We start from the raw sequence: 12,748 nt of genomic DNA on the forward strand, positions 1-12,748 counted from the left end.
ACACTTTGTTAATGAGACAACGCAACACGTTTTGTTTATAGTATTTTGTGTTGTTGTCGTATTCAAATAGTAGTCAGCGCTGCTGTCTTTGTTTTTTTAGCACTTATTTGATCACATTTTGAATTTAGTGCAGGTTTTTTAGTTTACAGAATAATACTTTGACAACAGAAAGTGTATATTTAAATAGTGCAACAATGAATGAAGTTGTGTTTTCACACAGGGAACCCTGCACAGCCCACCTCTCTGCATTACATGAATCCTTATCAGCTGAACGCATATGGCATGGCGCTAAAAGCAGTTGGAGAAATTATTCAGGATTATGACAGTGATAAAATGTTTCCTGCCCTCGGATTTGGAGCAAAGTTGCCACCTGATGGACGAGTTTGTCATGAGTTTGCTTTAGTAAGTTATTTTAATCATATTCATTTTGTTTTTTAAGTGTGAGATCCTTCACGGACGAATAAAATATAGAGTTAAAGTTCATCGAAAAAGGTTAATCCATTAACGGTATAATATACGTGTTATTATATAAACTGTGTAAGCCAAGCTTTTCTAACCAGATGCACTAGAAATATCTATGATGCTTAAATATGATCTTATCCACTTCACAATCGGGCACTTTCACCCTCTTCTTGCCTAGGCCAATTGTCAGCTTTCAGCACTGTCGGACTTTGAATTACAATTGTGCGGCCATGCAACACTGCGCCCATATTATTTTTATTTATTTTTTCATACAAATAGAGCTTTTTTTTTTGGTGGTATTTAATCAACAAAAATTACCGAAGATTTTGGGGAAAAAACACTTTTTTTTTAGTTTCTATTATAAAATGTTGCAAATAAGTATTTTTTCTTCTTCACTGATGTGCACTGATGAGATTGCACTGATGGGTACTGATGAGGCTGCGCTGATGGGCACTGACAAGGCTGCACTGATGGGCGCTGGTAAAGCTGCACTGATGGGCATTGATAGGCGGCACTGATCGGCACTGATAGGTGGCACTGATAAGATGCTTTGATGGCCACTGATATGATGCACTGATGGCCACTGATTGCCACTGTTGGGGCTACACTGATAATCAGGGCAATGATGATCAGTGCACTGATTATCTGTGTAAAGTAAATGTCCCATGTCACATGTGTTGGTTGCCAGCTCTCCTTTCTTCACGCTGTGACAGCACTGAGGAAAAAATTCTGATAACCAGCAAGTTTATTTACATGTGATCGGCTGTGATTGGACACAGCTGATCACATAGTAAAGGGCCATTGTGATTGGCTCTTTACCTCAATTTGTGAAACCGGAGGACACAGTGATCACTGAGCATGCCCCACCGGGTGCCTGGGTGGCATGTTCTGGGAGGATGTCCATGAACTCCTTCTCTGAACAACAGAGCCACGCTGCAGCTATCTTTTGGCTATGGGACGTTATTGAAGTGGTTAATCGTAATATAAGTGTTAAAAAAGAATTCAAAACCCTTCCTATTAAAATTATGTGCATGAAGCTTTAAAGGAAGCATGGTTAGGAACTAGTTTTGTAGTTTTGATTAGAGAAAGAAAGGGCTAACAACCCATGTCATGTTTTTATTGCTGTCTGTTTTCTCAGTGAGGAGATTAAGTAAATTTGTCTTCATGACCAATCTCACCAGGGCTAGAAGTGAAAGAAAATCCAAAATGTTGAGCGGCCACCAGAAAATGAACAGAAAAGGAATGTCAAATTGGCCATTTGGTGCAGTGACAACTGTCTAAAGCCCTGTACACACGATTGGATATCTGATGGAATCTAATCCGATGGATTTTTTCGTCGGATATCCAATGAAGCTGACTTTCATCAGTCTTGCCTACACACCATCGGTCAAAAATCCGACCGTGTCCAACGCAGTGACATAAAACACTACGATGTGCTGAGAAAAATGAAGTTCACTGCTTCCGAGCATGCGTCGACTTCATTCTGAGCATGCGTGGATTTTTGACCGATGGAGTTCCACACAGACGATTGTTTTTTTCTGTAGTTTTTTTATCCATAGGAAAATTTTGAAGCATGTTCTATTTTTTTTCACCGATGGAAAACAAACCGATGGGGCCCACACACTATCTGTTTGTCCGATGAAAATGGTCCATCGGTCTGTTTTCATCAGACAAACCGATCGTGTGTACGGGGCATAAGAAAGGATATTGTTTACACCACAGATCTGCCCTCTTGTTCCATTTTCTCTGCATGGATCAGGAAGTAAATGACAGTGTCCTTAGTGGAACATAGATGTAAAAATGGATCAGGATGTTAAACCTTCCATACTTTATCCAAAACATAAAAGCTAAGTTTTGGCTTTGGATCAGTTTCCATATTTGTGGTCAATGTGAGTTTAGTAAAGTGAAGTTTGTGTTTCCTGGCAGGCTCTTCCACATGTCTGCATTTTTATTCACCTTTCCTATTGAACACAGTGGGGGGCCCTGAAACCAAAGGAATTCTAATAATCAGATCCCAAGCAGCTGCTGTGGTTGAGGGATTGGCTCCACCTCCATCGGATTTCCACTGTATCATCACTGTGCATGCAGTATAATTGACAAAGCATGGCAACACTCTGCAACTCAATTCTGTAATGCACATCCACTATCAAGGTGTGCTGGGTTGCCGTTCACATAAAATCTATTTATTAGATGCATTGCGTTTTATTTAAAAAATGTTTCTGTAATTTTGTGTTCTAGAATGGAAATCCACAAAACCCATACTGCCAAGGAATTGAGGGTGTTATGGAAGCCTATTACAGAAGTCTTAAAAGTGTACAACTATATGGTCCAACAAACTTTGCCCCAGTAATTAATCATGTAGCAAGGTAAAAAAACTTCCTAAGGAGAATGTTATTATTGCGTATGTATTTAATAATAAATAATGCAGCACAGTTTGTGTATCCTTACATACTAAGACAATTGAATTAAAAAGGAAAATCAACGTAATTAGCAAATTACAGGAGCACATCAAAGGTGAATATGGATGTCTTAAAAAGAGTAAGCTTACATCCTCTCTAAAAAATGCACAGTTCTACCTTTTGTATCCATTAAATTCAAAAGACCTCGTTATCAGACATTGACATATGTTTTTGTTTTTTTTGTCTCAGCAACAGGAATCTTTTAGCTGAGTGGAATTTTTTGTGCACAATCCATTTTTCATGGTTTTTCATTATTTGCCATGCACTGCTTTTTTGTGGTTTTGAAATATACAATACATATTATTAAAAGTCAGCAAACAAGAGACTTATACATACATGTCCTTGCATATTAATTATTAATGAAGATTTAAGCATTCATATTGAATATGAAAACATATATGCATTTTCAAGGTTATTTGTAGGTTCCACAAAGTCAGGACTAAGTAGGAATAAGCATTTGTAATTTTGTGAATAGTGCCAACATTTGCTTTCTAACCCTGTGTTTTGCCCAAGCATGGCGAAGCATCAGAGTCACTTTAAGGAGAAGTATAGCCAAAACTATTTTAGCAATACTTCTCCTATGGATCAAAGGAGTACAGTTTGTTCATCACTCAGCCGGTCCAGGCTCGGGAAAGATCCCAACTTTACAGTCTGAATTCACTCAGATGCCTGGACCAGCAACTGACAGCCTCTCAGCAAGCCTCTGGTAACCTGACCTAGCTGTTCCCAACCCCTCCACAGCCCAGTGCTACAGTGAGCACTGGAGGGGCAGAGCAGAGAGTCAGGCCCAGATTCACGTAGGAGATACAACGGTGTATCTCCAGATACGCCGTCGTATCTCGGAGTCTGAGGCGTCGTATCTTGGCGCCTGATTCAAAGAATCAGATACGCCAGAATTTGGCTAAGATACGACCAGCGTAAGTCGCCTACGCGGTCGTATCTTAACTGCATATTTACGCTGGCCTCTAGGGGCGTGTACGCTCATTTATGCCTAGAATATGTAAATCAGCTAGATACGCCAATTCACGAACGTACGCCCAGCCGTCACAGTACAGATACGCAGTTTACGTTAGGCTTTTTCCGGCGTAAAGTTACCCCTGCTATATGAGGCGCAGCCAATGTTAAGTATGGACGTCGGGCCAGCGTCTAATTTTCCGTCTATTACGTCGTTTGCGTAAGTCGTTCGCGAATAGGGCTGCGCGTCATTTACGTTCACGTCGAAAGCATTGGCTTTTTGCGGGTTAATTTGGAGCATGCGCACCGGGATACTTTCACGGACGGCGCATACGCCGTTCGTAAAAAGCGTCATTTACGTGGGGTCACAATAAATTAGCATAAAACACGCCCACATGTTCCACATTTGAATTAGGCGGGCTTACGCCGGCCTATTTACGCTACGCCGTGGCAACTTTGCTTTGTGAATACTGCACTTGCCTGTCAAAGTTACGGAGGCGTAGCGTAAATAGCATACGTTACGCCCGCTCACAAATACGCGTTCCCTACATGAATCGGGGCCTCAGTGTCTAACAACCACCAGTTCTCTGAAGACTAAAGACCAAGAACTGAGCGATTGCTTGGCTCTCAGTCTTGGAGGCGGCGGGGGACAGCTGCAGCTTGGATTGGTGCTGATGCCATCTAGGTGAGTATGACTGTTTTTTTTTTTCTTTTTTTAAAAAGCCATACTTCTCATTTAACTTCTTCAGCAGCATATTCTAACTGAATATTGTGTCCAGTTCTGGAGACCTCACTTAGGCTGGGTTCACACTACGATTTTCCCGTCCGTCAGCCGCATACGATTTCAGTATTGAAAACGTACGGGCCCGGACGGGAAAACGTATAGATAGACAATGCATTTCAAATCGTATGCACTCAGATGCATCCGGGTGCGTACGATTTGCTGGCAAAACGTTTTTTAAACGTACGCAAAACCGTGTTCAACCACAGTTTTGCGGCCGTTTTTAAAACAGTATGGCAAACGCATACGTTTTTCTTTAACATTCACGTCAATCGAAACGCACATATGTGCGGTTCCATACGTTCCCGTCCGTTTCAGCCGCATACGGTTTTTCATATAAATCGTATGCGGCTGACGGACGGGAAAATCGTAGTGTGAACCCAGCCTAACAGAGAGGTATTGATAAAATAGAATGTAACCAGAGACTGGTAACAAAAATGGTGAAAGGTTTGGTGGATAAAACATATCAAGTCCGACTTCAAGAACTTAATATGTACAGTCTGGAGGAAAGAAGGGAAATGGGAGACTTGATTGAAACTTTTAAATATATGAAGGAGGTGAATAGGGTTCAGGAGGGCAGTTTTTTCAATTAGAATCCACAATCAAGAACACTGGAACAGGACCTCAATCTAACTGGAGGAAAGTTCAAACTAATCTTAGAAAATATTATTTTACTGAGAAGTGGTAGTGAGACAGTCAACAGTAAATGGTTTCAAACATGCTTGGGACAAACATAGATCGATACTCAGACAAACTAAGTCAACACAAAAAATAAATAAAAAATAAATGTTCAGACTCGATGGACTACTTGGTCTTTTTCTATGACTTTTCCGAGCTTACAAAAGGCTGAGGACTCTCTACCCTCCTATATGACAGTGATGGGCCAATTGTCAGACAGCAGTGCTGTCACATGGGATAATTAGAATGAGTCAAATGCTCCTTCACACCCATAAGTACAGCTAAACAGGGGAAGGGCTCAGCCATTGCATATAGCTGTTTTAGGGGTTTGATCAAACTGACTTGTCAGTCCAGCAGATATATCCATATTTTCTGCTAGGGTTCCAGTTATAGGTCAGCACATAAATTATATTTTGTAGAAATTTTCACTGGGAGTTCTTGATCTCTTGAATAGGTTTAACCTACTGCAGATCTTTTCAGGAATCTATATGATGGGAAAAGGTTACATTTTATTAAACCAAAAAGCCCTTTAAGGTGGTTAGGTCCCCAAGGACCCATCCAACAAAGTGCAAACAAATATCGTCTTTTCCATCATTCAGAGTGCTAGCAGTTTCTGAAATAGATTTGATCAAGTTAATAGCAATTTCTGTTTATTGGTGCTCCTCATGCTTTTATAAAGGTTCATGTGCATTAAAGGCTGTGTAAACATTTCCTACATAATTGTTGTACTTTAACCCATGGACACAGTTTTTTATTCACTTTCCATTTTTACAAAACATTAGCCTCTACTCTGATGTGTCTGTACTTTATAACATAATAAAAAGACCACTGATACATAAGTTAATTCATATATTCCTAAGGGCCCTTTCACAAGGGCTGTCCGATCAGGTCTACCAGTCAGTTTTTAAGGTGGACCTGATCAGACCCTCCAATCTCCCCTATGGAGCGACAGATGTCAGTGGTGACATGTCCGCTGACATCCACCACTATCCGAGTCTGTCTGCAAAATCCAGATGGATGGTGATCCTATTTTCTATTCGTCTGGCAGATCGCATTGGATATGATTTGATGAAAACAGACAGGCAGTCTGTTTTCACCCGATTTCCCCACAGAGAAGAGAGGGACTGTGTCTGTCTCCGCTCTGCGCAGTGAGCAGAGAAGGGCCTGTAATCCACCTGCTCACCAGGGATCAATGGAGCGATCCCCCGCTGATCAAGCAGATTCCATTCCACAGAGGCGCCCGTGTGAAATGGGCCTTAACCACTTAAGACCCGGATCATTATGCAGGTTAAGGACCTTGCCCCTTTTTGCGATTCGGCACTGCGTCGCTTTAACTGACAATTGCGCAGTCGTGCGACGTGGCTCCCAAACAAAATTGGCGTCCTTTTTTTTCCCACAAATAGAGCTTTCTTTTGGTAGTATTTGATCACTTCTGCAGTTTTTATTTTTTGCGCTATAAACAAAAATAGAGCGTAATTTTTTTACTTGTTGCTATAATAAATATCCCTCGAAAATATATAAAAAAAGAAATTTCCCTCAGTTTAGGCCGATACGTATTCTTCTACATATTTTTGGTAAAAAAAATCGCAATAAGTGTTTATCGATTGGTTTGTGCAACATTTATAGCGTTTACAAAATAGGGGATAGTTTTATTGCATTTTTATTAATATTTTTTTTACTACTAATGGTGGCGATCAGCGATTTTTTTTCATGACTGCGAAATTATGGCGGACACATCGGACAATTTTGACACATTTTTGGGACAATTGTCATTTTCACAGCAAAAAGTGCTATAAAAATGCACTGTTTACTGTGAAAATGACAATTGCAGTTTAGGAGATAACCACTAGGGGGCACTGTAGGGGTTAAGTATGACCTCATATGTGTTTCCCTATATCAGGATATAGACGATCAATTTAGGGCAAGATTCTCAAAGAGATACGACGGTGTATCTCCTGATACACTGTCGTATCTCTGAGTTAGGCCGGTCATATCTATGCGACTGATTCATAGAATCAGTTACGCATAGATATGCCTAAGATCCGACAGTTGTAACTGTGTTACACCGTCGGATCTTAACTGCAATTTAAAAATGGCCGCTGGGGGCGTTCTCGCTGATTTACGCCGAGAATATGTAAATCAGCGAGATACGCCAATTCACGAACGTACGCGGGCCCGACGCAGTGTTTTTACGACGTTTACGTAAGGGTTTTCCCGGTGCATAGTTACCCCTGCTTCTATGAGGCGCAGCCAATGTTAAGTATGGCCGTCGTTCCCGCAACGAAATTTGAATACGGATGGACGTCATTTACGTAAGCGTCGAAACCTATGACGTCGTTGCGACGTCATTTGGAGCAATGCACGCTGGGAAAATTTCCGGACGGCGCATGCGCTATGAATTACGATCCGCCGCCACAAGTTTGGAGGTAAGTGTTTTATGAATTACCCACTTGCCTCTAAAACTTGCGGCGGCGGATCTTAAATCAGATAGATTACGCAGATCTAAAGATCCGCTGATCTATCTGAATCTGGCCCGAAGGGTCAAGTAAGATGGGATGTAACTATGATAAAAAACAATCCATAACTGATAGGGGATCAAGCGCAGTGCAGCTGACACGACACTGGAAATATGCAAAACAAACAGAAACACTAGGTGCAGCGCTCTATGAGTGAGATCCAGACTGTGGTGGTGAAAAACAGGTTGTACTGACTAATAATGATGAGCAAAAATGTTTATTCCATCATGAATGTGATGGACTGACAAAAGTCTAAACGTATGAATGAAAATGGGGACACAAGAATAAAATTAAAACAATATAGTCAATGGCCCAGATTCAAGAAGCTATTGCGCCCGCGCAACCATAGGTTGCGCGGCGCAATAGCTGTTTTGCTCCCGCTTAGCGAATGCCCCTGATTCAGGAACATCGCTACGCGGACTGCAGCCTAGGATATGACAGACATAAGCCTCCTTATGCCTTCATATCTCAGGCTGCATTCTTGCGTTGGCCGCTAGGGGGCGCGGCCATTGTGATCGGCGTATAGTATGCAAATTGCATACTACCACCGATTCACAAAAGTTGCGCGGGTCCTGCGCACGTAAGGTACGGAGTTTCCGTACGGCGACTTTAGCGCAAGGTTGCTCCTGCTAATAGCAGGGGCAGCCAATGCTAAAGTATAGCCGCCCTTCCCGCTCGTGAAATTTAAATTTCACATCGTTTACGTAAGTTATTCGTGAATGGCGCTGGATGCCATTCACGTTCACTTAGAAGCAAATGACGTCCTTGCGACGTCATTTGCCGCAATGCACGTTGGGAAAGTTTCCCGACGGAGCATGCGCTGTTCGCTCGGCGCGGGAGCGCGCCTAATTTAAATGATTCCCGCCCCCGGCGGGATCATTTACATTAGGCGCCCTTACGCCGGGCTAATTAGCATAGCGCCTGCGCAATTTACGGAGCTACTGCTCCGTGAATCGCGGGCAAATCAAAATATTTGCGTGGGCGCAGAGCAAAAATCGTTGCCCTTTGCCCACGCAAATATTGCGCGGATCTACCTGAATCTGGGCCAATGATGTTCGTAAAATTGGGTGATGAAATAATATTACCACAGATGACCTCACAAATAATTTGGAGGGTGTCCACATACATTTGGCATAGAGTGTATCTAAAAAATATATTGTCCTATGTAAATAACAGCTTCCTTATAACTGTAACAATGAAAGCTTGACATTATTCAAGTTTAAATGAGTTAGTTTAGTAATCCCTTGTTTGCTATTATGATTATTCAGCAAGTCCTGAAGATGAGATGTAAGTATGGATTTTTTCCACAAATACATCTTTATAATTATGACAGAGAAAGCAGCATTTTTTTGGCAACTGGCCAGACTGACATTGCTAGTTTGTGAAGAGGTAGGAGATTAGTGCAAGGATAAAGGTTGGGTTTATAGTAAAGCTATAGAGTGATTTATATCAGTAACCTGAATTAAATGATCTGAACTGAATACATTTGAGCCCACAACCAGTGACTTCAAATATATTAGTTTGCTAGCTATATAGTACATTTGTTCATCAGAATGGATCAAGTACATTTATTTCAGTCTGCACACATTCCTTTGTGTGGTCTATTAACCACTTAAGACCCGGACCTTTAGGCAGCTAAAGGACCTGGCCAGTTTTTACGATTCGGCACTGCGTCGCTTTAACTGACAATTGCGCGGTCGTGCGACGTGGCTCCCAAACAAAATTGGCATCCTTTTTTCCCCACAAATATGCAATATTTTTTACTTTTTGCTATAATAAATATCCCCCAAAAATATATATAAAAAAAAATTTCCTCAGTTTAGGCCGATACGTATTCTTCTACCTATTTTTGGTAAAAAAAAATCGCAATAAGCGTTTATCGATTGGTTTGCGCAAAATAGTTGATATTTTTTTTGCATTTTTTTTTTTTATTTTTTTTACTACTAATGGCGGTGATCACTGATTTTTTTCGTGACTGCGACATTATAGCGGACACTTCGGACAATTTTGACACATTGTTGGGACCAAAAATGCATTGTTTACTGTGAAAATTACAATTGCAGTTTGGGAGTTAATCACAAGGGGGTGCTGAAGGGCTTAAGTGTGATCTCATTTGTGTTTCTAACTGTAGTTGGGGTGTGGCTGTAGGTGTGACGTCATTGATTGTGTTTCCCTATAAAAGGGAACACACGAGCAATGACGGCGCCACAGTGAAGAACGGGGAAGCTGTGTTTACACACAGCTCTCCCCGTTCTTCAGCTCTGGGGACCGATCATGGGACTCCAGCGCCGAACGGGTCCTGCGGTCACCGTCATGGAGCTTCGGACCGGGTCGCTGGCCCACGGCTGGGCACTTAAAGAGGACATACCTGTAGGTGCTTGTGCCCAGCCGTGCCATTCTGCTGACGTATATGTGCAGGAGGTGGTCCTTAAGTGGTTAATGACTATACATTCCCTATTAGGATTGTTCTTAAGTGAAGGTCATAATTTTGCCTAAATAAATATTGTATATCACGTTTTGGAGGTTTGGCTATTTGTACAAGCAATGTGAAGATGCAAGTTACATAGTTAGTCGGGTTGAAAAAAGACACAAGTCCACCCAGTTCAACCATAAAAAATAAAATAAAAATATATTGTACAATCCCATATACCCAATTCTATACCCACAGTTGATCCAGAGAAAGGCAAAAAAAAAAAAGAACAGCAGAGCATATTCCAATTTGCTACAGCAGGGGAAACAATTCCTTCCCGATCCCCCGAGAGGCAATCGGATATTCCCTGGATCAACTTTACCTCTAAATGTTAGTACTCAGTTATATTATGTACATTTAGGAAAGTATCCAGGCCTTTCTTAAAGCAATCTACTGAGCTGGCCAGAACCACCTCTGGAGGGAGTCTGTTCCACATTTTCACAGCTCTTACTGTGAAGAAACCTTTCCGTATTTGGAGATGAAATCTTTTTTCCTCTAGACGTAAAGAGAGCCCCTGTGTCTTTTGTGTTGACCGTAAAGTGAATAACTCAACAACAAATTCACTATATGGACTCCTTATATACTTGTACATGTGAATACATTCATTTCCTCATAGCTGAGCTCCTCCATGCCTCTTATCAGTTTGGTTGCCCTTCTCTGCACTTTCTCCAGTTCCCTGATATCCTTTTTGAGAACTGGTGCCCAAAAGTGAACTGCATATTCCAGGTGAGGTCTTACTAATGATTTGAACAGGGGCAAATTTATATCCCTCTCTCTGGAGTCCATACCTCTCTCAATACAAGAAAGGACTTTGCTCGCTTTGGAAACCGCAGCTTGGCATTGCATGCCATTATTGAGCTTATGATCTACCAAAACCCCAAGATCCTCCTCCAGTATACATAAAAGTCATAGGGTCCTATTTGTTTCTGTTCTGGTGCTAGCTCACATTACTTTTATAGCAGGGGAGGATATTTTTTTTAGAAGAAAACGAACAGCAGGGCACTAAGGTCAGTATCAAATAAAAAACACTTTATAAAACTAAGCAGCACACTTGGACCAATTTCACTCAGTTTCAAACTCACTCATTCCAGTGTGCCTTTTCACACTACGGTGGTGCCCTTGCGACACAGGAAAAAAAAGTCCTTCAAACAGCATCTTTGGGGTGGGTTGCATACAGAGCTCTCAAAACGCCCCTGCCCATTGAAATGAATGGGCAAAGATTTCAAAGCGCTTTGAATGCACAGCAAAACTGGAGTTTTCAACCCCTTTTTTGGGTTTAAAAGCACCCCGCTAGCGGCAGAAAGCGGCGCAAAAGCCCGGGACTCTCCCTCCTGATTGGCTGAGACACAGCAGCAGGCACCATTGGCTCCCACTGCTGTCAAAGTCTGTGAGCCAATGAGGAGAGAGGGGGGCAGGGCCAAGCCTTGTCTCCATGTCTGAATTGACAAACAGCAGCAGCTCGGCTCAGCTGCCCCCATAGCAAGCTGCTAGCTGTGGGGGCGCTTGGCAGAAGGGAGGAGCCAGGAGCACCTGTGAGGTGCAAGTTCAGTTAGGAAACTTAAGATAGTTAGGAAGGAGATATTCCGCTGTTCTTTTCTGGGTAATTGAGCACTAAAAAAAGGTATTCACACATCTCATTTCATCACATAGCCCAAAATAGTGTGTTTATTCCCCATTTCAGGTCAGTGGCCAGAGCCATGCAAACCATTACTTTATGTCCCTTCAACCACATGCACCTCCAAAACTACTGGTAAATAGTTCAAATGTACCCTAATATTACAAAACCATTTATACCAAACTGCATACTGCTGTGTCAGGCTTTTTGGCCATCATCAGTACACTGTATGGGAACTGTGGGGTCTATAGAGTTTTGAGACAAGCAAGCCTATTTGTCTTAAAGCAGTGCAAAGTTCAGATTCCCCCTGTAGAAAATATGTTTTTTTTCCTTAAAGATATAGATGTATTCCTAATGGTTGTTGTTGGCTACTGTATGTTGCACTTTCTTTGTTAAATAAACACAGTGATAAAAACATCTCTATAGTAAGGAGATTAAAGTATCAAATAGCCCTCCATTTAGTAGTATTATGGTAGGGGGGCTTCTTGAAACATTAAAAATGAAAATGCCTTATTGTTCCAATTTCTGTTCAGTTAGACCCCTTTCACACTGAGCCGCCCATAGCGTCGGCAGTAAAATGCCACTATTTTTACAGCCGATGCTATGGGCGGATTTGCGGTGCATTTCAGCTGCTAGCGGGGCACATTTAACCCCCGTTCGCGGCCGAGAAAGGTTAAAAACCGTCTGAAATGCGCTTCTTCAGCAGCGCATTGCAGGCGGTATAGCCGCGCTGTCCCATTGATTTTAATGGGAAGAAGCGGTGGAGGAGCGGTATACACACCGCTCCTTCACCGCTCCAAAGATGCGGCTAGC

The 12,748-nt window shown here is 42.0% G+C and overlaps 1 protein-coding gene across 1 annotated transcript in view; it reads left to right on the forward strand.

Moving 5' to 3' along the window:
- The window catches only part of CPNE8 (copine 8), a 335,485-nt gene that overhangs the window by 299,206 nt on the left and 23,531 nt on the right, over positions 1 to 12,748 (forward strand). Inside the window, exons 15-16 of the mRNA XM_040343623.1 lie at positions 221 to 402; positions 2,701 to 2,828. Of these exons, the coding sequence (XP_040199557.1) occupies positions 221 to 402; positions 2,701 to 2,828 (310 nt within the window). The remainder of the gene's footprint in view (positions 1 to 220; positions 403 to 2,700; positions 2,829 to 12,748) is intronic.

Source organism: Rana temporaria, chromosome 3 (genome assembly GCF_905171775.1).
Source record: "Rana temporaria chromosome 3, aRanTem1.1, whole genome shotgun sequence".
Taxonomy (NCBI): domain Eukaryota; kingdom Metazoa; phylum Chordata; class Amphibia; order Anura; family Ranidae; genus Rana; species Rana temporaria.